The sequence below is a fragment of the Pseudopipra pipra genome, chromosome 10 (assembly GCF_036250125.1).
Source record: "Pseudopipra pipra isolate bDixPip1 chromosome 10, bDixPip1.hap1, whole genome shotgun sequence".
In the NCBI taxonomy this organism is placed as follows: Eukaryota; Metazoa; Chordata; class Aves; order Passeriformes; family Pipridae; genus Pseudopipra; species Pseudopipra pipra.
The window spans coordinates 3,851,977-3,878,903 of record NC_087558.1 but is presented as its reverse complement, the minus strand read 5'-3'; the positions used below and the strand labels follow the sequence as shown (position 1 = coordinate 3,878,903).

General features: G+C 44.4%; 1 protein-coding gene across 2 annotated transcripts in view; it reads right to left on the bottom strand.

Moving 5' to 3' along the window:
• Positions 1–26,927, bottom strand: part of LOC135419443 (multiple epidermal growth factor-like domains protein 6) — a 192,870-nt gene that overhangs the window by 27,566 nt on the left and 138,377 nt on the right. For both annotated transcript variants that reach the window (XR_010432993.1, XM_064665802.1), the window contains exons 10-24: positions 25,938–26,075; positions 23,516–23,638; positions 22,525–22,647; positions 21,416–21,574; positions 18,904–19,035; positions 16,714–16,842; positions 16,358–16,486; positions 15,103–15,237; positions 13,993–14,127; positions 13,425–13,550; positions 12,376–12,507; positions 11,372–11,500; positions 9,658–9,789; positions 6,506–6,634; positions 637–765 (exon numbers count right to left, since the gene is read on the bottom strand). Coding sequence is in view for 1 of the 2 variants with exons in the window: in XM_064665802.1 (XP_064521872.1) it covers positions 637–765; positions 6,506–6,634; positions 9,658–9,789; positions 11,372–11,500; positions 12,376–12,507; positions 13,425–13,550; positions 13,993–14,127; positions 15,103–15,237; positions 16,358–16,486; positions 16,714–16,842; positions 18,904–19,035; positions 21,416–21,574; positions 22,525–22,647; positions 23,516–23,638; positions 25,938–26,075 (1,980 nt within the window). In the remaining variant the exon portion in view is untranslated. The remainder of the gene's footprint in view (positions 1–636; positions 766–6,505; positions 6,635–9,657; positions 9,790–11,371; positions 11,501–12,375; positions 12,508–13,424; positions 13,551–13,992; positions 14,128–15,102; positions 15,238–16,357; positions 16,487–16,713; positions 16,843–18,903; positions 19,036–21,415; positions 21,575–22,524; positions 22,648–23,515; positions 23,639–25,937; positions 26,076–26,927) is intronic.

Sequence of the window (26,927 nt, the reverse complement as noted above, 5' to 3'; positions counted from 1 at the left end):
TAAACTTTGCAAATAGGCTCAGTGTTTCCATGTGTAATGTCATGTAGCTAAAGAAAAAAATATAATTTCCCATGAAATGTAGTGAAAAGTTTCTCAGAAGAGACAATGTTATACATACACACAAACACCTTTTTAGCTTAAAGAGCGTGGGATAATCCATGTTTGTGAACATCTAAGAAGTTGACATTTGTTTTAAAACAAATAACTTTTCTAATAATTAGTTAAAAACCTATTTTGTCACACTCAAATAACAAAACAGTCCCAGCTCTGATTTTTCCACTTTGCGCATTTGTAATCTGTCACTTTATAATTGATAATTAGATGAGACACACCAGAAACAGATACACAACATTTCATCTCTTAATGTCACACAAAAAGAAAAAGCTGGGAGTTGTCATATGGCAGGAGACAGCTCTGCTATTTAAAACCTGATGCTTATCATGTTTGACGAGTGCCAACAGCGGCCAAAAAAAAATGATGTTGACGATTTCTGCAGCTACCAAAAATTGTTCCCTTTTTTGGCATCTTTGGAAAGGAATGTGATCCAGCTAAAACTGTACCCCGGCAGGTCATCCTGCATTCCCAGGGCAAACCCATGCCAGTGCTGGGGGAGTTTGGGAGCAGGGATGTACTCACGCTGCTCGCAGGTCTCTCCCAGCCAGCCCGGGAGGCAGTGGCACGTGCCCAGGACGTGGTCACAGCCAGCAGCATTCTTGCACTTGCACACCTGGTGGCAGTCAAGCCCAAAGAATCCTTCTGGACAAGCTGCAAATGCAAAACATTAATTTTTAGCACAGTTCCTGTTTGTTTTTTCTGTATAAACTCCAGCTCATCTTTTCACAGATGCTTAACAACCAAAGTTGCTTCAAGGGGCTAAGCCTGCACAATTCTGCTAAAAGCATCTTGGAAACATGTGACCCTTTTACATAAGCAATGGATTTCTGCACAGTAAAACATGGCTTAGAGTATTGAAAAGCCATAAAGCAAGTCAGAGAATGGAGCTGGGTTCACACAAGCTGGTACTTGTGCTTCTGTAACGAACAGAGGAAAAAAGAAATATTTCAACATAACGTGAGACTCCAGGGCCATCCCTGCTGATCTCCCTCCCTTTGGAAATGCAAAACTTCTGCTCCCATTTACTGTCCTGACACTTTTCTAAAGATTTTTTACAGCGAACATAAGCCACAGTGGTGCAGTTCAGTGCTGACATGAAAAACTGGCAAAGTGAATGAACAGAGAAAACCAAGATGAATTAAATGTAGCAAAACAACTCCAGGGAGCCGAAGGAGCTCCATATCTACATCTGGGAGATGTAAGGAAGAGCAGCACCATGGGTTCAATTTATATCTTTACCAGTGCTGAAAGCAGTGAAAATAAGCATTGGTACTTGTCAGTGGGCCACATCATAGCTAAATGTTTCACTACAAGAGTGCTAACGCTGCTATGTACAGTTTTAAAAAAATAAAATAGCCTTATTTAACATCTCTGCATATATATATGTGTGTGTCTAGTTTATTTAAATATCTGTATAATTATGTCTCACTAAATGATAATAAATCTGTAGATACACAATTATGTGTCACTCGTTCCCCAGAACCCCTGAATCAGTCTCAGGAATTATGCTGCTCATGAGATAAGCATAAGTTATTCAATAAAACTTATCTCTTTCTCCTCCTTGTCAATATAAACTTATATTTAAAACCAAATCCTCACACTTCTATCATGAAATCACAACAACTGTCTTCCAATAGAGTCTTATGACAATTATTATCACATACACTACCCAACAACCCTCCACACTAATTTCACAGCCCTCAACCAGATCAGAATAACACTGGTATCATCACAGAATGATTTAGGTTGGAAAGGACCTTAAAGATCATCTCATTCCAACCCCCCTGCCATGGGCAGGGACACATTCCATTACACCACGTTGCTCAAAGCCCTGTCCAACCCGGCCTTGAACACTTCCAGGGAGTTATCCGTGTGCATCTTTCACTGTTGGACTCTTCTGTCATTTTTCTTGCCCTGTGTCTTCTCCATGCCCAGGTTTTTTGTCTCAGTCTGCTCATCCTGCCTCTTCCATGGATGCAGATTCTGTTCTCCAGCAGTGAGCTGTCTGTTTTGGCTACTAGTTGGGGGAATTTCACATCCATAGCCAGAGGCAAACCTGACCTTCATCCAGTGACAGCAGCAGTGTAACACACTGAGCATCTGCTTTGGCTCCTCTACTCTCAGAGCTTCTGCTCAGCTTGTGACTACAAACCACTGTTTCATCTACTCAAAATCAAAAGGCTGCTCTTCCCTTTGTCCTGTCCAGAAAGATTTCAGGTTTCCCGCCCTTCCCAAGTTTGTGCTGCCTCAGTAAAACAGGAAAGAGCTTCATACCAATGTAACACCATAATGCATCCATCAGCCTCTGCTCAAACTGCACTGGGAGAGAGCTGTTAGCAAGTTGTAAGGATGAGCCACCTGTGTGTGGTTTAATCTCTCTGTCCATATTTATTCTGCTTCAGCAGACAAGGACAGGCTTCTCCTGCTGAACCCTCAGCGACTTCAAAGCCCGACAAAGTTCTTTATTTAACAGAGGGACTACGCAGCCTTGTCAGCTGTTCCTCGACATGCACAGTATTTATTTTCCCTTTTTATCTTATTAAAACAGTAATCTTGCTGGGCTATCTTATGACAATGATTAACAGCTGTAATCTCAAGGGAGAAGTCCAGTCTGTCCGTCCCGTGGCAGTGCTGATCAGCAGCTAAGATGCAAATGCCAAGTGCTGTGCCCCACAAGGGCAATATGTTGCTGTTACTAATGCATCAATTAATACATATTCTGCAGGAATGGCCCAAGACTCCTGCTGCCTTCAGTTAGTGAACTAATTGTCTGGCATTTGGGGATATTTGGTCAGATGAACCAGCGAACTGGATAATTCTTGTGTTGGCCTGATCCCATAACTGGACACAGCCTTGGGTCACACAGCACATACCAGGGAGCAGCAGGGAACGGAATTAAACAAAATTACAGTGCAGTGAAGGCAACCCCAACCTTCAAAGCGAGAGCAGCAGATGCTCAGCACTTCACAGAACTAAAACAATTATAACAATTGCCTCCCCAAACAGGAGCAGCCCCTGTTCAGGGCAGGGTGACTGCTCGCTCGGCACATTTCTGACAGAGCTGGGAGTGTGGCTGGTGAAGGCAGGCACACCTGGATTCCTCTGGGTTTGCTGGGCTGCCTGACATCAGGAGCCCAGGCTCAGGCTTCCTCCATGTCAGATGTTTACATTTAGTTGAAGCAAGAATTGATATATTTATCTAATTATCACAATAAAGATTGGTTTTGGAGTTGGGATTTTTTGATTTTTTTCCCCCTTGCCTTTTCAGCTGTAAGTGCATTAAACCCAAAGCCCCTTGGTAGAAGCATCTTTTCTGGAGAAGATGCTACTTAGGTTATCTGTGATTGAACAGGAGAGAGAAAGGACTTTACAAAGCCACCTTTGCCATGATCCTCGCCTTTGCACAGTCCAGGAACGTAGAGGCATTAATTGCTACTTGTTCAAGACCAGTCAGAACTCCATGTGTGCCTCTGGTACCTCATCCCCAAGCAAGTAACATTCTCCACCCAGATAAGGAAGGTATCTAGTGGCATTGCTAGTAGCATCTACCAAAAATTATTCACTTTCCTTTGGTAATGCAAGACCTTGTGAAGAAACATATATTATTTCATCGGTGTTCTTTTTGTATCACTTGCTGCTTTCAAGAAAATTCAAAGGAAGCCTTTCCTAGATTGTTCCTACAGACTGAAAACATTTCTTTGTAGATTATTTTGTTTTCAGCCTTATTTGCAAACGTTACCTATTTTGCAGCTGAAACACTTCTGCTCATTTTGCAACTCCTTTGAAATAGATTTGAAAAGATTCACGAGGTTCATTTTCACAAAGGATTGAGTAGGGGTGAAAGATGGAGCAGGCACGTCCCACTTTCAGAAATGTCTAATTTTCTTTCAGGAAGTGTCTCAATAGCTTTATTCTTACCCATCATTATTATATGTGACCACAGCACTACTGCAGGGGCAGCAGTACCACTGAATGACACCAGATGAAGGGCAGCTGATCAAAGGTGACTCAGGGCAGAGCTGAGCTGAGATGATGGGGGACAGACAAAAGTACTTTGAAGAGTGTGAGGTCTTTTGGCAGCTTTCTGTGGCCAAGGGCACAGAAGTTCAGTCACCTCCCAAATAATTCACAGCAAGGTCTCATGAAACAGCAGCCTGGAGCAAAGGTATCTCCTGCTATGACAGAGCTTGGAAACTGTCTTGTGCTGGCAAATGATGATGATGATGATGGTGGGTGTTTGGCTGCTATCTGTATTACTGACAGGTGATATACGTAGGTTGAGACTTAGGAAGGACTAAAATTACATTAATTATTCTAATAAATAATAAGAAGAGATTATGGAAATTTGTGGCAAGAACTTGGAAATGGCCACTGAAGTGGTGTTTTCCAATAGGGACTGGCAGGCTAACCTATGAAGCCCTACTTCATACTGAAGGTCATAAATTAATGAAAAGGAACAGGAGTACTTTGCTCCCACCTGAAGAAATGAAAAGCAATTCCAGAAAACCCCAAGGCAAATTTTGGGACTTCTGCAATTTCACCCTGAATCTTGATCCCACGCTGCCACAATGCAAAACACCAGAAGCAACGATTGCAGGTTCAAACACCCTCACTGTGCAGGGGTGATATTAATTATTAATATTAGTCAATATTAGATTTTGTAAGGGACTGCCCTCTCCTAGAGCTTTGAACTTCGAAGGCTGCAAAAGTCTCAGTCTCAACATATCTGTGACGACGGAAAAGTCCTTCCCAGCCATGGGATGAGGCATCAGCAGGATGTGAAAAGTCTGAGGCAACACCGCAGTGCTGGGTGTCAATCCCTAAATTTGTGCCTGGGAGGAACAGAGCCTGGCCAGCGTGGGTGGATTGCCAAGAGGACGGCAAAAAGCACATCCCTGCCAGAAGGAAACCCTGCCAGTCTCCCAGTCACCAGAAACAGAAGCGCTGCAGCTCCTCACAGAAAAGGTGCCAAGAAGGTTCTACCAAGGGCAAACCACCCACACGTTTTCCTCCCTCATCGTCTTTCGGAAGCAGCCAAACTGTTCTGGCTGAAATGTTTTATGTTAAAAGGTAACTCAGGTCAGCCCAGATCAAGCACCCTGCCTGTTTGAGAGAAAACACGTAGAAAACAGTGTTTTATGAACGTTAAGTACTAAATTCTACTCTCCCCTCCACAATCTTCTTTCAGGAATTAAAAAAGATAAAAATGTCCAACATGACTGATTTGGAAGGTGAGAGCTGTATTTTTTTTTTCCCTATAGATGTTATATTCCTCACACCTACTTTGGCAAAGGTTATTTAGTTTCTTTGTCCCCATTAAGATTCCTGCTGGAATGAGCGGATTTACACAACAACACAGACAAATGCTTTGTTTTTCCAATAAAAAATAATAATTAAAAAACCCCAGATTTAGGAAAACAGAGTTCAAGTAAATCATAATAAAAAGGGGACATAATGGAGATACCATAAATTACAAAGCTCTATTTGTAGCAGAGCCTTGGAAAAAATATTTATTTTGTATAATAATCCCTGGTAAAAATGAGAAGGAAACAACAAGCAGTGTGTGAACACAAGCCAGTGGGTGCTTTGCTGTATTCCTGGTCAGGCTGTGGAGCATCTCCCTTCCCATGAGAGGGCAGCAGCTGCCTGCAAGTGCTGCCACTTCCCTTTACTGTGGCTCTAATGCTGCCCTTGTAAACTGGCTGATAAAGCTGCTTTCTAAGCAAAACAATTGTGGTTTAAGGATCATAATTCGTGCAATCTTCAATCCTTTACACTTAAATAAGTTTCAGAGTGCCTGACTGACTATATGCTGTTTCTGTTGCATTTATTATGATCTGCACAATGATGCAGCTCAACAGCAACCTCCTTTGGTGACGCCAAGGACTGACTTAATAATGTATTTAAGGAATCCAGTCCAGCACTTTAACCAAAGGATTTGTAAAGTTTAAAAGAATATCTGTTGTTAAAGATTTCCATTGGGATGATCCACATATCCATGTGCATCTTAATCGTTTCAGGGAGGCACGAGAAACAAGCAAGTATAAGGCTGAACAAGCATCTTCCTGCTCAGAGCTCAAATAGTAGGACTCTGTTTAAGAACAGTCTCCTTAAAGACGTGATACAGCCAGACCCTTAAGCATATATCTAATTTTAACCATGTGAAAATACATGCCCAACACCAGGCACCCAGCAAGAAGCTTTGCTGAGTTAGGATGGAAGCTCACATTTCGGTGTTGGTTTCCAAGTAAGTTCAATGTTTTATTTAAATCTGACACTGTAAATTTTAAAATCAGCTCTCGGAATTAAAAAAAAAAACCCACAAAAAACCCAAAAAAACAACCAAAACCCTCTGCATAAACCCAAAAGGGACCAGAGGGAGCAACAGTACCTCTTTCACAGAAGGTTCCCGTCCAGCCCGCCGTGCAGGCGCAGGCTCCGCTGACGTGGTCGCAGGCAGCTCCATTCTGGCACTGACAGCTGTGCTCACAGCCTGGGCCAAAGCTTCCCTCGGGGCACCCTGCAGCACAGGAATCACAGCCACATGATGGGTTAGTGCTGGAGCAGATCAGGGATCAACAGGGAGTTTTGAGATACATGGGAAATCTTACTATTTCCAAAAGAAGAATCAAGGCATAATGGTAAGGGCTTAAAACTGAGGAGATTAAGTGTTCTCCTTGGGGTCTAGGTAAGTTGGGTTGGTTTTAAGATCTATTTTAGGAAAATATCACGATGTTGAAAGACTAAATTCTGCGAAGAAAACTGACATCTTCTAGTTGTAAAGCCTGAGACTTCACGAATTCTGCCTGATGACACTTTGCCCACTGGTCTGGAGTTGCTTATGTGCACATCTCCTCTGGGACTTCATCAACTGGGAGGGGAGAAGCTCCTCTGTTTTCCTGAAAATCCTCTTTCCCCAGAAAGCTGGAGAAAATATGAAATGTGGTGATTTCCTTCGGAAAGCTCCAAACTGAGTGCTGCACATTTTACTTTCATGCTCTGCTTTGAAAAATTCAAATGAAAATATTACATCTGGGGGACAGATTAACAATTACATTTCCACAGCAGTTAATGTAAGGAGTTACAAAAGATTTGCATGGTACTCACTACTGGAAGAAAGAAAACATTTGAGAAAGAAAATAATTTCTTCCAGGATTATAGGAAAATCAATTAAGAACAGGGCCAGTTGCCTAATTCACATTAGATATTTTGGACAGGTTGAAACACAGAGATACACTTGGCTAAACACGATATTACAGTGCCTCCACTCATTTTTGAAGACCATTCCTCTAAATGACTTATGTAGATTATTGCCAGATCTCTTCTAGAAGCATATGATTTTAGTGTTTGCATCAACAAAGTGATTTTCAGGCAATCTGGAAAGAATCACAGAGAACAGAAAGCAACGAGGGTCCTCAAAGACAATTCTATGCCTAGAATAAAGGGGTGGGTTTGGTGTTACCTATTTGGTGCCATAGGTGGGCAGTGATGGGAGCTGGCATGAATTCGGGTGCTCCTGCAGCTTAGTGACTTTCTCCTAATTGGAGCCAACCCCTGTGTCTCTTACAGAGGAGTTGGGGTGGGAGGCAAGAGAATAGCAAGCTACCTTAAGTATTTCTTTGCTTTAAAATAGTCAAAAAATGGGCCATCGTTTAAATATGAATATGTTTGAACACATTGTTTGCACTTACAGGTGAAATTCAGTCCCCCCATTTGCATCCCCTCCTGCTCCCAAAGCTGCAGATCCCCGTGCATCCTGCCTCCCGTGCTAGTTCAACAAGTAAATACACTGAAGTGCACTTGTGCCTTAAAAGCTGGATCCTTCTCAGTGTTTTCACTTGAAATTTCAGTCAGAGTTCAGGGAATTTATGCCAGGGAAATCACACTGCAAAGCAGCCACAGGTGTGGGGCTCTCAGCAGAGCTTCCTTCAAACCCACAGTGCTTAGCCTGGAGCTGAGGCTTTCAAGGTGATGGCAAGGGGTCAGTACACTTCACAAACGATTTCACAGTCCACATCACAGAGAATCTGCCCCTGCCTGAGCAGGCACAGGCTGCTGTGATGCATGTTGAGATCCAGGCACTCCTCCAGAGAGCCTGCTCATCAAGGGAAGGAGCCCAACCTGCAAGGAGAGGCTGGGGGTGTCTTGGGAGCAGAGGAGCTCTCCAGGGATAAAGATCTAACCTTCAAGGAAGCATAAAATGTTTAGGGAAGAATTATGGCTTTCAGAACCTTGCACACACACACACAGATCTATAAATATATATATGCATTTCATATATTCGCAAAGCCTAGCTATGATGATGATTATATATATATATATTTTTACACACACACACACACACAAAGTGGGGTAAAAAGCAGACTTAATAAAACAAAAAAAAACCCCATGGACAGAACTTTAAGGACTGCCAGATGTTTCATCAGTGGCAATGGCTTCACTGATTCGCTTGCCAGCCAAGATTAGACCCAGCTATTTGGCTACTTTCTGTCTGCAAAGCTGCTATTTTGAGAGAGATCAAGAGTGAAAGAGAAGTGGAGCTGGCAGCTCTTTCTCTGGGAGCTGGTCTTCCCAACACATTGCCCTTCCACTCCCTCTGTGCCAACAGCAACAAGGGCTGCAAGATCAACTTTCCAGGCTTTTTGTCTTAGGTCACATTTCCAGATTAATTGTTTTGACATTTCCATGTGACACCAGCAGTTAATCCTGCCTACGCTACTGAGACTCTGGTCTCACATCTGTGCTACTGTAAGATTGTTAAACTAATAGATAAAATGTTTATTTTATTTAACAACATCAATATAATCAATAATAATAAGAGCAGCTCAACCATGCAACTTACTGCCACAAGATGAAGTGGACTCCAAATGCTTGCACGGAATGAAAAAGAAAATAGGCACATTAATTGGAAAAGAAAAAAAAAAATCAAGTTGTGTTAAATATAGAGATATTGCTTCTGTCTCAAGAAGCTCCTGAATGACAAAGTGAAGAAACCTGGGAAGACGTATCAGGAATTATCTATAAGCTTGTTTTTATACACTTAAGGCCTCTGATATTGACCTCTGCCAGAGGTGAAGGTGAAGGTTATGGGCCTCTGGTAAGACCAACGTGCATTTTTGTTGTTCATAACCACAGGACCCTAAAACTTCCTGATTTTTCTTATGTTCTATACATGTGAAGCATTTCTATATGCCTGACCTTAAAAAGTGATTTATGGAGGAATAGTGCAGCCCTAAAACTGAATAAATAAAACCAGTATGGAAACCCTTATGCCACAAACCAAACATACATCTGTCCTATCCCTCACACGAGGTCTTGACGTTAAAAATTACTGCAGAGCCCAGAACAAGCCTGAAAATATCTTTTCTGGAATTCAGATTAGGGAAAGGATCTAACCCCGATGAAACCCGAGAGCGCTGCGATGCGCCGGGCAGACCGGGGGCGGCACAGCCGGGGGGTCCTTCCCGCAGGGAATTAGCAGGAAAACACGGTTTCCGCCGCTCAGGTTTGTAAATTCCGTGTGTTGACAGAGCAGGCACTTACTGTGCTCGCAGTGTGTCCCGGTGAATCCCGGCTCGCAGAGGCAGGAGCCGCTGATGGGGTCGCAGGTGCCGTCGCTGTTGCTGCAGACACACGAGTTCTCACAGCGCGGGCCCCAGCGGCCGCTGCTGCAGGCTGCAAGGGAAAGTGGGATTTGCGGGGGGAACCACCTTCAAACCCACCTCGTGGATTATTTTGCTTCTAAACGAGAGAACAGAAAACACGCGAAATGGTACAGCAGCCCTGGAGTAAACCCTCCGCTGCAGCGTGGGCACGAAGCAGTGGAAATAAAGACAGCTTTTGCTGAACTATTTCAGCTGAAAGAAGGCAGATATTATCCCATACACATAAAACTAACCATTGGTAGTCAATCCATACCAATCAATCCACAGCCACAAACAAGTAATTTCATGGAAATAAAATATCAGCTGTTGACTCACTAAACAAAAATCTGTCTAACCAGAATAGTTAATGGGTAAAACCAGACAGATTTGGGAGCACCCTCCATGATTTCATCAAAATACTGGGAAATGCAACACGGATATAGAGACATCTCACAATGTTTGTTAAAGTAACTTATTACTTTCATTGTAAAAATCACATCTGACACAATTATGACAATGCACTGCGGCATCTCCTCTCTTTCGTGTGAGTATAACGATGAAAGTGTCAATTAGGGCAACAAAAACCTGGGTTTGGAGGTTTTGGAGCTGGGAATCTGTTTCATGTCCAGTCTGCAACTGCTGGAAGAGGTGCCTTGCCAAGACATCTCTGCAAAACAACTTTTCTCAGATCTTATACTGAATAGAAATAAAAGCTTTTCTCTGCCATGGTCTCTCAGTTCTTTAGACAGCCTTGAGAGTCTTGAAAAGCCATCTCAGTGGCTCTACACGCTGCCAGCTGGTTTGATTTTTAAAATACCCATATTGGTGGAAACTTCAGATTTTCCCAGAGTTTTCTTCAGCACAGAGCCTGAGAAGTCAGGTCCAAAACTTACTGCTGTCAACACTGGCAATCAATTTAAATGATTTTATGTGTTTAAGACCACATTTAGAGGGAGGTTTGTATTCTATTGGCTTTTTGCAAGAGGCATCACAAGGAATCAAGCAGAATAGATGTGTCACAGGAAAAGGATGGAATCAAGCAGGATGGCTTCACATTTATATGGTGCCATCCAAAAAGGGCAAATCTACTCTCTTACACAACCACCAATATGGAGAGTGATGCTAAAGTCAACAGAAGGATGCTCTGCTCTTCCAGAGAACAGAATTTCTCACAGCATTTATATTCCCAAGTTAAAAAGTGACCTTTAGACACATGACTCTACATGCCACTCACTTGTTGAATAAATCTCCCCCAAACAAAATGAAAAATGGAGAATTAATCTCAAAACTAATCTGCACTGAAAATGAAAAACAAAACTGTCTGTCAGTCAAAAAGCTGACGGGACAGATGGTATTGGGCAAAGGGATCCATAGTGTTGAAATAAGAGCTTATATCAATACTTTGCGCTTCATCAGCCATCTATTTCAACGCTTTGAACCTGGATAATTAAGGATTATAACCACCCAGGCTGTGCAAACCCATAAACACACAATTTCAGAAGCAATAAGATTAACAAAACTATATTAAAAAACTGTAACAGACTAAGAACAAACGGAGCTGGTTCTTCCATGTGCAGTTGAGTCCCTGAGAGGCACCGTGTGCCCTGACTTACGGTGCTTGCAGCCGTGGCCAGTCCAGCCTGGGGGACACGAGCACTCTCCAGTGATGTGGTGACACTGGGCACTGCTGCCACAGCTGCACAGCAAGTGGCACTTTGGTCCATAGGAGCCGTCGGGGCAGGCTGAGAACAGATGAGCAGACTGTGAATTCTCCTACGTCAGGCACAGACTGATCTGTCCAAACAGACAGCAACATCTCACCCCCTATAACGTGATTTAGCTGAATCCAGAAATCAAAATGGCAAGATGAAAGAAATAACTGTAATTCATACCCTGGGTGGGTGAGGCCAGGTCCTGTAATGTGGGAATAGCTTTTGGAGTGACTTTTGGGTACTTCTGTGTATCTGTCTTGCACAGAGGATGGAAAACTGCTGAGCAAACCTTCCCTAAAATTCACTTTGTGACTAACAAGGATTAAAATATGCCACACCGAGGTCTGGCACAAAGCAGGGCTGTCCCTGAGAACCTGTCTGTGCAGCACAACAGCCATACTCAAGCAGCCTTTTAACACCCAGAGGCTGGATAAGCAGCACAAAACAGTTCCTTGAGTGTACTCCCATAGTCTCTAGCTGCAAGGATAGCCCTGACACTAATCCTTCATCCTCACTATTATTTAATCCTGAATTATATACATTAAAGAATGCTGCTGAAAACATAACCCACGGTGATGCCATACAGGCCAGCTGGTCAGCACCTCCTGCCAAACAGCCAGGATTACAATGCAAGTGTTGTGGCTATTAAGCACTGTATTCCTAAGTACAGTTTGCCATAAATTAGGTCTAATGATAACATCCTTTTGGGATGCAGTTTAGCTGGTCATCTGCATTTATCTGCAATCTCCCTCCCATAAATAATGTTCAGGGAATTCCTAAAGCTGAAGGGCACTTTATTTTGGATCAGCACGTTGCATCTCACAAAACAAGAAGAAGGTAGAAATCATTAAGTGAATTTTCAATCTGACTTTCTTTTCATGGGGAAGGCTGATGCAAGGACTTACTGTCAGAGCAGGATGCCCCAGTGTAGCCAGGGGGACAGTCACAGGCTCCAGTTTCTCTGTTGCACTGTCCCCCGTTGGCACAGGGCTCACAGGAGGACTGGCAGTCTGGTCCCCACCAGCCAGCCGGGCAATCTAGGGAAAAAATACATGAGGTTTCCCCAATGCCATTTTCTGTTACAGGACAATTACAGATTTCTGTAGAAGAATTTAAAAGTACCAGTAGAATTGAACTGTGTGTCTGCTTATTAGTTTGGTTTCTGACACAGTAATATCAGGAGTATTTGGATGTATCTGAAAAATTAATTATTGCACTCAGCAAAGGAGATCTCCAGAGGATGGTAATCTGCAGGAGGGGAGGGCTGCTGTTGTATTTTTGCTGGGCTGAGTGGAGGTCTGGCTGGTCACACAGCCCAGAGGGACTGGATGTGAGCTGGAGCCCAGGTCTCCACACAGCTCCACCTCCTTTGTGCTCTGTGGAGTAGTGAGACACAACCTGGGTCCAGCAGATGCTCCTCAGGTGTGTGACAGCCAGAGCTTTGAGAGTGGCCAGGGTACATCCCATGTCTCAGTAGTTCAGTGTCTCTGAGACTTTTTACATCCCTTTACTTAATTACCCACAATAATATTGTCCTTTTTAATTACTTCCTCCATTCTAGGTTCTTGCTGGTTTCACAACAGCTGGTTTTGGCCAAGGCCCCTCCACTGAGACACCCTGTGTGCATGTGGCAGCACAGTCCCAAGCTCTGCTCTGGGACTCCGAGCTGCTGCAATGCACCAGCATCTCTGCCCAACTTGTACAAACCCAGCCCAACATACAAATCACTGTTATTAACTGGAGCAGAGACATGGGGCAGGATAACTGAGCCACACTCCCTCTTTTCCAAGCAACCCCACGCAGTGGATGTCACCTGTTCTGCACCAAGACTGATCCTTTACCCATTCTGCAAATGAAGCACATTGCACTGCAGCAGTTTGGGTGGGAGACAGAGTGATTCCACATCTTATCATGTCTTCCAAAGCAGAGCACTCATCACCCTGGTGCAACGCACCTTGCTCACACGTAGCACCAGTCTTCCCAGCTGGGCAAACACACTGCCCTGTCTTTGGATCACATGGTGCTCCTCCACAGTTGCACCTCTGCCTGCAGCTCACCCCAAAACTCCCAGGCTGACAAGCTAGGATGAAAGAAACCCAAAGACCCGGTTAGGAAGCATTTTGAAGACATTAGGAGGCACCACCACCACCAATTTTTAACTGAGCTGCCCTGGTAAAAGTGATCAATATTAGCATTAGTGTCTCAGCAACTGCTGGTCTGTAATTAACTGCAACAGAGCTGTGGAAAATTCTGTGCCTGAAGCTTTAAAAGCAGCTACAGTTACCTGGACAAATGTTAGTTTTAGTAACTGGCCTCAGCCTTGTTCCTCGACCTTTGCGAGCAGAGAGAGACAGCATTTGCCAGGCTCCAAATATCACTTTGGTTTCAGTGGGGAACTGCCAACTCATATCAACAACAAATGTGCCCTTTTATTTGCAACTTCTATATCTGAACATAAGTTTCCTGAATAATCTTTCCCATCCAAAGTGCATCTCCCAGGGAAACATGCAGTGAGTACCTACATAAATGGCATTTTTCTCCGTGAAACCCAGGTGGACACGGATGTTTGCAGACTCCTGTCTCAGGATCACACAAAATATCAGGAGGACAGTTGCACCTCAGCTTGCAACCAGCCCCATAAAAGCCAGGTGTGCACTCTGGAAATGGAGGTAGACAGAGAACATGTATAAGAAAAAGGAAGAGTTAAGAATACTGAACTAAAAATCAGAAAACATAATGTATGTTTTAGAGGTGGTGGTAACAAAGTATAAATACTTTGTCCATTTGCGTGGACATTTCACAGAGGTTTCTGCTCATATACAAGCCAGAAACAGAGTGGCAGAATACTTAATTAACTTGTAACTTATTCAATTAGAATACTTAAGGATATATTCAATTACAGCCATTACAGAATTCTCTTATATGTCCGTATATTCTGCTGCTCTCTGCCTTGGTGCAAAGCCAGTGCTGGGCAAGGGATGCTCCCTGCCAGAACTGAGCCCCATCACCAAGAATGCTAAAATTATTAAATATTGTCACTATTGTTCTCTACTAAACCCCCAGAACCAGTGCCATCAATCTGTCATGTTCCTGTCTGCCCAGAGAAGAAACCCTATTGCTTTACTCCACTGCTGTCTAGAAAGGGCTACTGAGACATGCAAACATGAATGTGGAATACAATTCTCTTTGAACTACCCCCCAAAAACTACAAAGAGTAAGTTTGAATTCAAAGGGCTGCAAATCTGAAGGAAAACCAGCATTGCTGAACCCATTTACAAATCACGCTGCTGCCATAAAACAAGGGGTTTGCCACTTATTTACTGTCTGTGTGGAAAAAGCAAAGAACAAAAGTGAAAACTCCCACAATCTTCATTATTTAGGGCTGTATTAGAATTTGGGTTCCGGATTTCTGTTGCTATTTGATCAGGCTAAAACTCCTGCATTCTTAAGCTGTATTCCCCTTGATGTTCCTGCAACCCTGTGCCATCAGGGCTAAAAAAACCCACACTAAATTATGAGTAGAATATGACTATATTAGTAACAGCAGCCAAACAAAACAGATGGGCAGAAGAATGAGAAATTACTAGGATAAAGGAATAAGCAGAGATGGGGAATCTGGCTTTCCAGGGTACCTTTCTGACACTTCTTGCCGTGATACCCAGGCTTGCAGGTGCAGGAGCCGTTCCTGGCGTCGCACTCCAGCGTGTGCTCCTTCACACACTGACACTCCTCCGAGCAGCCCGCTCCGAAGGCCCACCTGGGACAGGCTGCAGCCAGAGGAAAAAGAGCCATTAGCTCTGTATTTATGCAAGAGTTGTTTGGAATTGCACACCACTGCTGCAAGAAGCAAAACCCTCACTTTGCTCTCAGCAAACACGATCCCCGTTCCTGTGGCAGCATCTGCTCGTGCGTGGGTGGGTAAAATAGACTTCACATGACTCCTGTGTTAAGTGATTCATTTCATGTCAAGCAGCATGTGAATGCGAGAACCAGAAACGTTTCAAAGCAAACTTAACTAAGTTTCTGAATGAAAAAATATTTGGGTGCGCTCCGAGACAAAAGCTTTCATTAAAAAAAACAAACAAAAATAAAACAAAACACAGAAGATTTTCAGTCTTGCACAGATTTTACAAACAAAGCCTGTAAGTACAATGAAACTTGCAATGTTTTTGTTTTAATTATTTTTTTTCCCCATTTAACATTTTGCCCTCATCCTGCCTCTGCTCCTCAGCTCCCACTCCAAACACATTGGCAGCCCCCAGCCAGCTCCAACCAGGCTCTAACCTCGGCAGTAACCCTAATGTTAACCTGCCCACCCCAGCCCAGCCCTACCTGTAGTCCTCACCTTTGTGTGTCAGTAAATCTCTGTCCTTATGGCAAAGATTAATTGCTAGAGGAAAAGACTAATGAAGTTTTTGGGGCCTCCTGACACATGTCAGAAGTCCTGTCCTCCTGCTACTCCCAGCCCATTGCAGAACCCAAAGCCTCACTCATTTTATCATAGAATGATAGAATGGTTTGGGTTGGGAGGGAACATGAAGCCCATCTAGTTCCACCCCCTGCCATGGGCAGGGACTCCTTCCACTGGACCAGGTTACTCCAAGACCCGTCCAACCTGGCCTTGAACACTTCCAGGGATGGAGCAGCCACAGTTCCTCTGGGCAACCTGTGCCAGTGACCACTCTTGTAGTAAAAAATTTATCCTTAATGTCTAATGTAAACCTGCCCTCCTTCAGCTTAAGGCCATTTCCCCTTGTCCTATTACCTTGCCTATGTAAAAAGTCACTGTCCTCCCTTTTTGCAAGCCTCCTTTATACAATGTGGAATCTTTCAACACTATTATGTGATGTGTGCATTAAGAAGATCCGAAAAATGCTGGGGACTTACTGAGGTGGCAGAAGCGCCCGTAGAGCCCGGGGTCACACAGGCAGGCTCCATAGAGTCTGTGGCAGTAGCCCTTGTTGGCACAGTTGCACGGCTTGTTACAGTTCTTCCCAAAGAAACCTTTCGGGCAACCTTTGGAGTGCACAAACACATCAAGGAATCAGCTGCCAAGGGTTAAAACCCCAGCTCCAAATCAGTTTGCTTTTAGCTGGCGCTACAGAAAGCCCAGGCTGGCTGGTGGCTGACCTGCAGCTCACCAGCCACTTGCTTTCTCTCACGCACTGTTTTGCTCATTATTTAAAAAAAAAGAAACAAGGGGGGAAGAAGTGGAGATGCTCCAGGCACAGATGGGGCCGTACCGTCCTCGCAGAGCCGGCCGTGCACTCCGGGCGGGCAGCGGCACTGCCCCGTGCCGGGGTCACAGGAGCCTCCGTTCTGGCACTTGCAGACACCAGCACAGCCTCTGCCGTAGGTCCCGGGGGGACAAGCTGTGGAGAGAGTAGGGAAGGTGAGCAGACTAAGAAATCCTTCCACTTTGCTGTAAAAAAAGTAAAATAAGATTTCAGTCATCAAAACTGAGCAAGGAGAGAGTCCTTTTAGTCCAGCGGGCTCTAAACAAAGTCATATTCTTTCTATGTAAGGCAATGGGCATCCATCTGGTATTTACTAGAACATTGCAAGGGACACCCGAATTAATCAAGCTTTGTGAAGTACTACATCACGTATCCAACCTTCCCCTGCATGTGCTCCCCTCCCCACAATTCCAAAACCATTGCCTGTCAAGTCCAGAGCTTAAAAATCAGAGCACAGCTTTGAATATTTGGAGACAAAAATTTTAAACATTTTTTTTCCCCTCTCCCAAATACTATTATGAAAATAACACTGTGTTTTTCCAACACAGTCTCTGAAACTGCCCAGATGATCAAGGCAGCAGTGGGGCCACAAAAGCAAAACCAAACTGTGAGATGAAGCCTCGCTCCACTGTTGCAGCCTGAGCTGGCTGAGTGAATACAGTTGCTGGAGTCATCTGACTTAACTGACATTTTATCAATGCACATTAAGAAAGTTGACATTTCACATCAATTTTCATTCAGCTTCTTTGGTGTATTATCAGAGAAATTTAGTTGCAGTTTTCTCAACAGTTTTAGCTTACCCCAAACCCAGGAACTATTCTGTATATTAAAAAAGTAAGACAAAAGACTGAAAGCAATCACTTATGACTAATTCATTAAATATTGTATCATCACTATCAATGCCTATTTTGCTGGACTACAGGTTTGGTTCAATAACACAGTCCTATTAAAGTTCTTTAAATTCCAGAGGTGAATTCCACCAATGGATATTGACTGTAAATATACACCAAAAAAGTTATTATTTATAAAATTAACTAAACAATTTATATTCTACCTTGAGATTTTTATAATCTATCCTGAATCATCGGAGCACCAGGAATAGAAGAATATGCTAACTTGATAATTTGATATATTTGCTAATTGATAACTGTTTTAGGGAGGCTGGAAATTATCATTTTAATCCTCTCCATTCTTATTCTCTCAGCTGTCCCCAGTGTTTACAAACCAAACCCACCATCAGTCTCCCAGAATAACTACGGGCAGACTGTTGGTTTCAATCACTTGCTGGGTTTTCTATATTTCTGTCCTTGTGATGACGCCTGATAAACAATCTTGATGGCAATTAACCTGAAGATTGCTGTCTACTGATGTCAAGTAATAAATTTTCATCGACTCTTTGTCTCACCAGTGACAGCACAGACTTTCTGAGTATGATGGGCCATCATATCACACACCATGAAACAAAGGAACTCATCTCAAAAGCACAGGAAATCTGCTCAGACAAGCAACAGACAAGTTTTGCCAAACTGCAGATGAAAAACAGCGAATCAAGAAATCACCACTCTCTTTCCAGTTGGTTTTGACACATACTTCTGAATCAGAAAGATCTGCCAGGAAGCAGGAATAAGAAGAGTGGAAAGCTATTATAAAGGGCACTGACTTGGCAAGAGAATTCTGAAAAACACAATTTCCAATATGAAAAAATAGTCATCCCAAGAATATGATGCTAATAATAAAAAGAATTATAAGGAAAAAAAATGGAAAAAAAAATAATAAAGGCAATGTCTTGGGATCCTATGATGGAAAAACTGAAGTTTAATGTACATGTCCACCCAGATTGTCACACCAGCTGCTGGGACAGACTTCTGAAAGTCATTGAGGCAAGTTGTGGAATGAAGCATGGCCAGCAAACTTTGGCAGTTTTTAGCAGCAGAGTGAATGAACAGCAACCAAATATTTAGGAGGGCTATGATGCTGTCCTGTACTGGAGGGCAAGGACCTCACTCTTTGAGGGTTTGCATTGTGTCCCACAGCACCCCTTACAATTTCTATTTACTGTGCCCCAACACAATAAAATTTTGATGTGCTCCTTAGAGAGCTTTGCAGATTAGAAGTACGACAGGTTATTCTTATTCCCTACCTGCAGTGTCCCAGCACGAGGACCAATTGCCCACCTTTTAAACCCTCTGTACTCACTCTCATTGCAGATAACTCCAGTCCAGCCAGGGGGGCAAACACAGCCGCTGTGGTCACTGTCACACCGGCCCCCGTTCAGACAGTCCTCACACCTCAGGCTGCAGTCGTGGCCAAAAGTGTTATCAAGGCAAACTGAAATGAAAAAAACCCACAATGCTCAGTGAGCAGCCAGACAAAATGCTTCTACACAAGCTCTTACCTATTGTTAGGTTGCAAATGCCACCGATTCGGTGCAGAAGACAGTCCAAAACAGAGATGCCTGAATTTTCCTCTTCGAATTTTTGACTCTAAGTAAAAGGGAAGCTGGGAGTTTAGCTGGAATTTACCCCCTAAAATGCTGTAATTCCCCAGCAAAGAGCACTTCAAGCTACTTCTTAAGAGCAAATATTTTGCCTTCAGAGAAGTGAATTTGCACGTAATGCTTAATATTGAATTTATTGGAAGAGACTTTCCTTCTCTCCTTGCTAGGTTAACCCTGTTTTACTGCAGTAAGTGGATGCAGTGCTATTTAAATATTGTTCATTGATATTTTTAACAGCATAGTTTGAGTGTTATTCTAGGATAACAAAGCAAAATACACATTTATCACTTCCTTTTTTCTTCATGGATATGAAAAAAAGCAGTTAGTTTATACAGGAAAACTTATATGAAAATGCATTCCTCCCTCCCCTTCTCCACTCTCCTTTTCTCCCTTGCACCCTCATGTTTTCTTTGTGGGGTCTATCGAAAAAAACATAGAAAATAAGTGTTACTGTCTGATAAAATACCTCAGTGGCATTAAGATCCCATCCACATGGTCACTTTATTGCCTTTGAGGCTTTGTGGCTGTGGCTGGAGGCTTTTTGGAAGGAGACTTTGAACAGCACCTGAAAGCGAGCTGGCAGCTTATTACAGCCTCCAGTAAGTCACAGGTTGGTTGCTTTTCACCAGCAATTTTCTATGTGAGGACAGATTTCCTCTAGGTCTGAGCACCCAACTGTTAGTTCCCTTTTCTGCAGCTGAAAAAATGCCCAAGCTTTCAGAGACATTCAGAATCCCAGTGCTCCTACTTGGGACAGGTTACAAATTCATATTTCAGCAGAAGAATACAGATTACCACTAAAAACATTATGCTTCCACATTAAAAAGTCATTCAAGCTGTAGAAAATATTTAATTACTTACACCAGCTTACTGATAAAACATGATCTTTTTGTAATACAGATAGCAGCTCAAAAAATATGTCTGAAAGTATAAGCAATAAATTACTATCTGGGAGATAAAAGAATCTACTAAACCATTTAAAGTTCTATTTCTCCATCACTTTTTCCTACAAACCACTGTGTGTTGCAAAGCCTCAGCCTTAGAAAAAGTGCAGCTTCTCAGCTATGAGTGATAACATCCAAATTTCTGTGGCTAAATATAAATAAAACATGCAAAAAGTGGTCAATAAATATTTGATTGTGGTTTCTAGGCCTGATAATTTTGCCTGTGGTTATCTCATTTATCAGTTTCCCAATTGGTTATCGGTGTCGCTGAGTCCGGCTGGATGCTGTGTGATTTGGGGGGGGTCTTAACAGTTGTGTTCATAAAAACAAGTTAATTTTTTATCAAAGTCAAGACCAGCTCCTGATTTTTGCCTGTAGGGCACAATCCTCAGATGAGTAATTAGGGCTTCTATAAAAATCATGGGACACACAGAGGAAAAACAAGAAATCTCAGTCGTCCCTGGTGACCCACCAGCACTCAGCACGAAGCAAACACAGGGTTTCACCTCATAATAGTCTTTAAGTGGTGAAGTTTCCACTTTAAGGTGGAAAGACTGAAGTCATGCAAAGCCCAGGTGGGTTTGCAAAGCTGCTCTGCACCCACTCCTGTGACAGTGGGTGCTCCTGTGCTGTTCATCACCACTGGTGCCGAGCCCTTGGCCAGTCTGAGCTATATGTGGATGGGTCTGTCCTTCTCCTGGAGAACATGCCTAAAACATCAAAAGACACCTGAGTCTTCAGAGGGTTGTTTGTTCCACAAACAAAAATGCAAATATCTTAAACAAAAGTCCTCCAGTTGTTATAAAAGGGTTTGTAAACAGGGACACATACTGCCCCCACACTCCCTTTCCCAGCTCTAGGAGAAAGGGAGTGTTTCCCAAGGGATTTTGTACACTCAGTAACCCACACAATCCTCTCACCCTTGGGATGAAGAGATCTCTCTCGCTGTTGCCTCTGGGGCTCTGTGCAGACACCCTGTTTTCCAAGTAGCCTCCCAGTCCTTGCTTGCTGTGCTGCTTACTTTTCCTCTGCAGCACCCCGTATCCCTCCCCACCGCATCCAGGCAGCCTCCCAGTTCCTCAAACGTGTCCCATTTGGGATGGGACACAGCCTCATCCCTGCTGGCATGAAGACAGGCAGGAAGCAGGATTAACGCCCATCCCGACACTCAAGCCCGGCCAGCCCAGCACAACTCTCGCCCCAAATCCTCTTTCCGAGACCGTTCCCCCAGTTTGCTGTGGTGGCTCAGAGCACTCAGGGCACTCACCGACCCTGTGCACCAGGGTGAGCTCTCCTCGGGGGTCTTCATCCTCGTACAGGGCCCCGAGCGCGTAGCGGAGGAGCTGGGGGGGACCTCGGAACTGCAGCCCCGGAGCACCAGCGAACCCCACTGCCTCCTCTGCATCCGCCTCCTCCCCACCTAGGGCTGACACAAACACACACCATCAGCACCTCAGTCTTCCCCCACAGCGCTTTCCTCTCAATTACATCTTTTTTTTTATTACTATGACACTGATAGGTTTTCCAGCGACACCCCTGTTCAGTTTGCCCAGTGGTCACAGCCAAGTCATTTTCTCACCTGGACTTACAGAGTTTCTGCTATCCAAAAAAAAAAAAAAAGGGAAGAGGGGAAACCCCCCCCATCTTTCCCTTTTCTTTCTTCTGGAAATAAACTCTGGTCCTGGTGAATTTAAAAAAAAAAATTTTAAACGAGGAGATTAATTTTCCTCACTTGAAGTTTGAGATTATTTTTAGTTAATGAAGGTCATTACTCTTGCTCGTTTTGGAGATGACAAATAGAGAGTCAGGCTGGCTGTGCAATTTATTTTCAGAAACACTAAAATTTGAGTCTTAAAATGACGAGAAATCAGTTGGCTTTCTTTTTGGTGTTGGTTGCAGCATCAAACTCTGCCCAAGCTTTAGCAGGTGCTAAACTTGGTTATAAAACTGAGTTGCTTAGCTAAACTCTGCACTGGTTACACTGGCAGAAATCCAGCCTCACACCACTGACTAATGGAAAACTTGCCGTGGCTGATCAAAGCAGAATCTTTGATTTTGGCTACCTTTTCTTTTCCACAGGATGTTAAACTTCATCGAACAGTGAAAGAAAACTGTCAAAACACTATTTATTTCAAAAACATGAGCATTAGGTTTTTGAGCATGTCCAGGGTATTTAAGTGTTCATCTGCCATTAATCTTTGGCAAAACCCATTACCGGAGGATGAACTTGGATCCACTCACTGCACGTAGCTCTACCCTGGCCACGTTCGGAGATGGCTCCAGTTGGGCTCCCAAAATCCCAGGATCTGTGAAAATCCCAGTTCCAAAATCACATTTTAAATACTTAATGGTCCTCAAGATATAAAAAGAACTCACCGACACAGGCCCATCTGTTATCACTGAGCCTGTACCCCTCCTTACAGGCACATTCGTACGACCCCAGGGAATTAACACAGAAATGGTCGCAGTTGCCATTATCCACACGACATTCATCCACATCTAGGAAATCCAGATAGAAATGGTGATTAGGAGCAAGTACCACACTGTACCTGGCTGCATTGGACAAACTGTTCTGCACATAAGAAAACCTAATTTTCTTTGTACTTTGGGTCTCTGTTTCTCACTAGTATTGGAGATATGAAAACATTTTAGGGCAACGTGGAACAGATTATTTGGATGTTTTTGTTTCAAGAGCAAACAGCTGCTTTAAGCTGTTAAGCCCAGTTGATCCTTCAGTTATTTTGAGGGCTCTTCTTTTGTAGAAGGAGTCTTTAACACACATCAATATACAGTGTCCGTGGAGAGAGGAGGAAAAGTTCCTCTCTGCTGGCTCATCTCTCCTGTCCCCTCTTTGCCATGCTGAATGCTGGGTTATTCCTGTATTCCAGCCTCATAAAGAGGAAATTACACATCTGTAAAACCTTATCAGCAAAGCTGGCAGAGGGTCAGCGATTCTCTCATTAGGGCAATGCCTACAAAGCCCTGCAATGGGCTTTGACAGCATTTCTTCTGCCCTTGGTTGTGCTTAGTTAGATTTAGCCTCTGGTATCAAAGGACTTTTGACAAGGGCATGGAATGATATAGAACAAGTGAGAATGGCTTTAAATTAACAGAGGGCAGGATTAGATTGGATATTAGGAAAAAATTCTTTCCTGTGAGGGTGGTGAGGCCCCGGCATAGGTTGCCCAGAGAAACTGTGGCTGCCTCATCCCTGGAAGTCCCAGCCGCTCCCATCAAGGCCAGGCTGGACAGGGCTTGGAGCAACCTGGTCTTGTTGAAGGTGTCCCTGCCCATGGCAGGGACGTGGGAATGAGATGATCTTTAAGCCCCTTCCAACCCAAAACCATTGCATGATTCCATGACTCACCGTCGCAGGCACAGCCGTCGGCGTTGAGCTGGAACCCCCCTTTGCAGGCACACTCATAGCCCCCCACGTAGTTGATGCAGAACTGGGAGCAGCAGGACTCCCCAGTCTCACACTCGTCCACCTCTGCAAGGAAAGGGCAGCACATTCAGCCCTTGGACACAGTCTGAGCTGCTGCCACAGTTCTGCTCACGGCTACTGTGCTTCAGCGCACATCTTTCTATGTCTTCCTCTCCCTTCACCCACCCAAAGCACTGGCTGAATCCTGAATCCTGACAGCATCTGTCTTCTACCTTCTCCCATAGCAGCCAACACCCTCCACGTCCAGGGAGAGGCATCTCCTCCACAAGTCTCAGTTGCCACGAGGTGATTTACAGAGCACCAGCTGGTCTCGGTGGTGACCAGCAGTAGGACCCAAGGGAACAGCTAGAGCTGTGTCAGGGGAGGTTTAGGCTGGATATTAGGAAAAGGTTCTTCACCCAGAGGGTGTTTGGGCACTGGAACAGGCTCCCCAGAGCACTAAGCCTGACAGAGCTCAAAGAGTGTTTGGATGACACTTTCAGGCACTTGGGGTGTCCTGTGCAGGGCCAGGAGTTGGACTTGATCCTTGTGGGTCCCTTCCAACTCAGGATACTCTATGATTCTATGAAAACAGACAACAGCTAGGACCCACCAGCCCTGAAATATCTGCTCTTTAGCAGTAACCTAATTTAACCACTTGGACTTTACATTTAGCCTTATTCAATGCAAACTAACAGTGAAACAATGCTCTGATCTAACAAGGCATTTTACTGGACATCAGCAGCTAGTAGGGGCAATTACAGTCTTTGTTAACTAATTGCAGTTTTGATAACTAATTGTCTGTTGCCTTGTCCTGCTCTGTGTTCACCCAGAAGTTGGTAGCATTGACACCCCTGTTCTGGTGATTAGATACAAGAACTGAGCTGTTATCTTTGCACTGCAGGCTCCTGGCTGCTGTCAGCCCAGGCAGGCTGCTGAGCAGCTCAGTGGCCATCCAAGGGCCACCTTGTCAATGCTGAGTCTGCAAAATGCTTCTGAAGGTTGCCCAGCTGAGCAGCTGCAGATGGGAAAGGTCAGTGTCTCAATTAACCTTGGAAGGAGCACCAACTTTATGAGGAAACACAAGCAGGAGAAAGAAAATGTAATTAATCAATTGAGGTGAGGAGGTCACTGTGAAAATGATTAATGCAGGTTATTTGAATGCAGAGTTTTCCAGAAACGTCACAAGCTGAGCTCCCCTGCAGTATGTCAGGTGATGCTCTGGGGTCCAGCAACAGCTCCTTGTTTGTGTAGGAATACAAAACATATATCCAACAAAAAAGAGATTTTTGCTATTAAGAGCAACTTTCCACGTCCTCAGCCTTGCCAAACCCTTCCTTTGTGCTCTCCCTTCCTTTTCTGTGCCTGGAGTAACAGCTTCCCTCTGAAACCCCCATCAGCAGGCCACTGAGCTGGGATGTGGGCAGGAGGCTGCTCTGCTCGTGTCAGCCATAGACAGACAAGACTGTGTAACCCACCCACCTCTGTGAGGCTCTGGCTCCAAATTTGCCTCCCAGACCTTTTTAAGTTTTGCTTTTGAAGCTGCATCATCACCCACCTTTGCCTTCCTCCTCCCCTGCTCCTCTCTCTCCTGCACTTGGCTTTTTTCCTTGCAAGACTCATTTTGTCTGTAATGCCTCTCACTCACCAGTGCTCCCACTCTCTACCTCTCATGTCTTACTCCACTGCTTTGTGATGCCTGCTCCTTTCCCCCCTCTCTCTTCTTGGCTATTCTTGAAAACTTTATTGGCTTAGTGACAGCAAGTCAAAACCAGAATGAGATGTAGTTTGCATTACAAATGCCAAACAAACAAACAAACAAAAAAAAATCACATAATAAAATTGCTCAAAACATGAATTTTTAGGCTCTTCTCTTGAAGTAAACCCAAAATAACTATATTGCTTTCACTTCCCAAGTGAGACTTCTCACAGCCAGAAGTGCAATCTCATCACTGAGTAAATCTGATGGAAACACAGCAACCTCCATATCACAAAGTGAGGTTTGTGCATGAAGCACTTCAGAGCAGCCGTGTCGCTGCTCCCAGCCACAGCCAACCTCTTCCCAGCCACCGGCTGAGAAGGGAAGGGAAATCAAGTCAAGTCAGGGCTGCACACAGTGAGATATGACCATGGCAACTGGTGATGCACCAGTGTCATCTTCCATGTGGGAGGCAGAACTCCTTCCCCTCGTTAGTGAACAATCCTCGTGAACACACAGAGCAGGGCAAGCTGGAGCAGAGCCGAGGAAGCGCCAGAGGACGACACTAATTAACACTTGCAGAAGAAGGGAAGGACTGGGAAGGTATTTCCTTGAGTGACAGCAACCCTTGCAGAGCCCCCCACACCTCCTGCCTCCCTGGATTACCCGTGCAGGTCTGTCCATCCATGCCCAGGCGATACCCGCTGTCGCAGGAGCAGCGGGGCCCCGCGGCCGTGTGCTCACAGTGGTGGGAGCAGCCTCCGTTGCCCTCCTGGCAGCTATCGACGATTTCCATCTCGATGCCTTGCAGAGAAATAAATCAAAAGGATGTTAAAAAGCAAGCCCAGGGGGGGAGTCACTGGAGAATCAGCCTTCTGTAAAACAGCAGCCATGAGCCGAGTGCTGCAGCAGGGAACATAAACTCAGCTCCCTCACACGCCCCAGAAGAGCACGCTTTGGAGTCACTGAGCTCCGGGTGTTTGTCTCCATGTGTCATAACAGTGGATTCACTTGACTTCAGCAACGTGAAGCCAGCTCAGCATTCCAGCAGCCTGCCTGCTACAGGAGCCTCCACAGGTTTCCTCAGATTTATGCTTTGTTTGGACACAATCCTTGCCCCAAAGGAGGAAAAGAACCATCTGAGGAGCCCAGGTGGTCCATCTCAACCCAGCCTGCTTATGCTTTCCAAAGAGCAGCTTCTAGATTTGTATGGGAATGGCAAAGACTTGGATGCTGAAACATCCACCAAACACAAAGGCATTAAAACTTCCATAGCAGAGTCCTGCTGGTGAAGTGGGCACCCAACCACAACACAGAACAATCTGCAGGTTTTGGCCCCTGGATGTCCTTTCCAGCAGCACAAAGCAGCTCTTCTGCTGAGACTCTGTCCCCTACAGCTAATAGAGGCTGGTGGTACAATGTCATTGCCATCCCCCTTCACCCTGACAGATCCCCCCACACTCCTGCACTGCTGGACAGTCCTCACAACATCCTGGCCATGTCCAGTGGGAACTCTCATAGAGAAAAGGGAACACCTGGCCACCTCATTCTCTCAGGTACTTCATCAGATGATTTCTTCAGGATGAAAAGAAACTATAAGGTCAATTATAAAGTTTCTCTTGAAGGATTAGCTGGATTGTCTTGTTACAGAGCTAT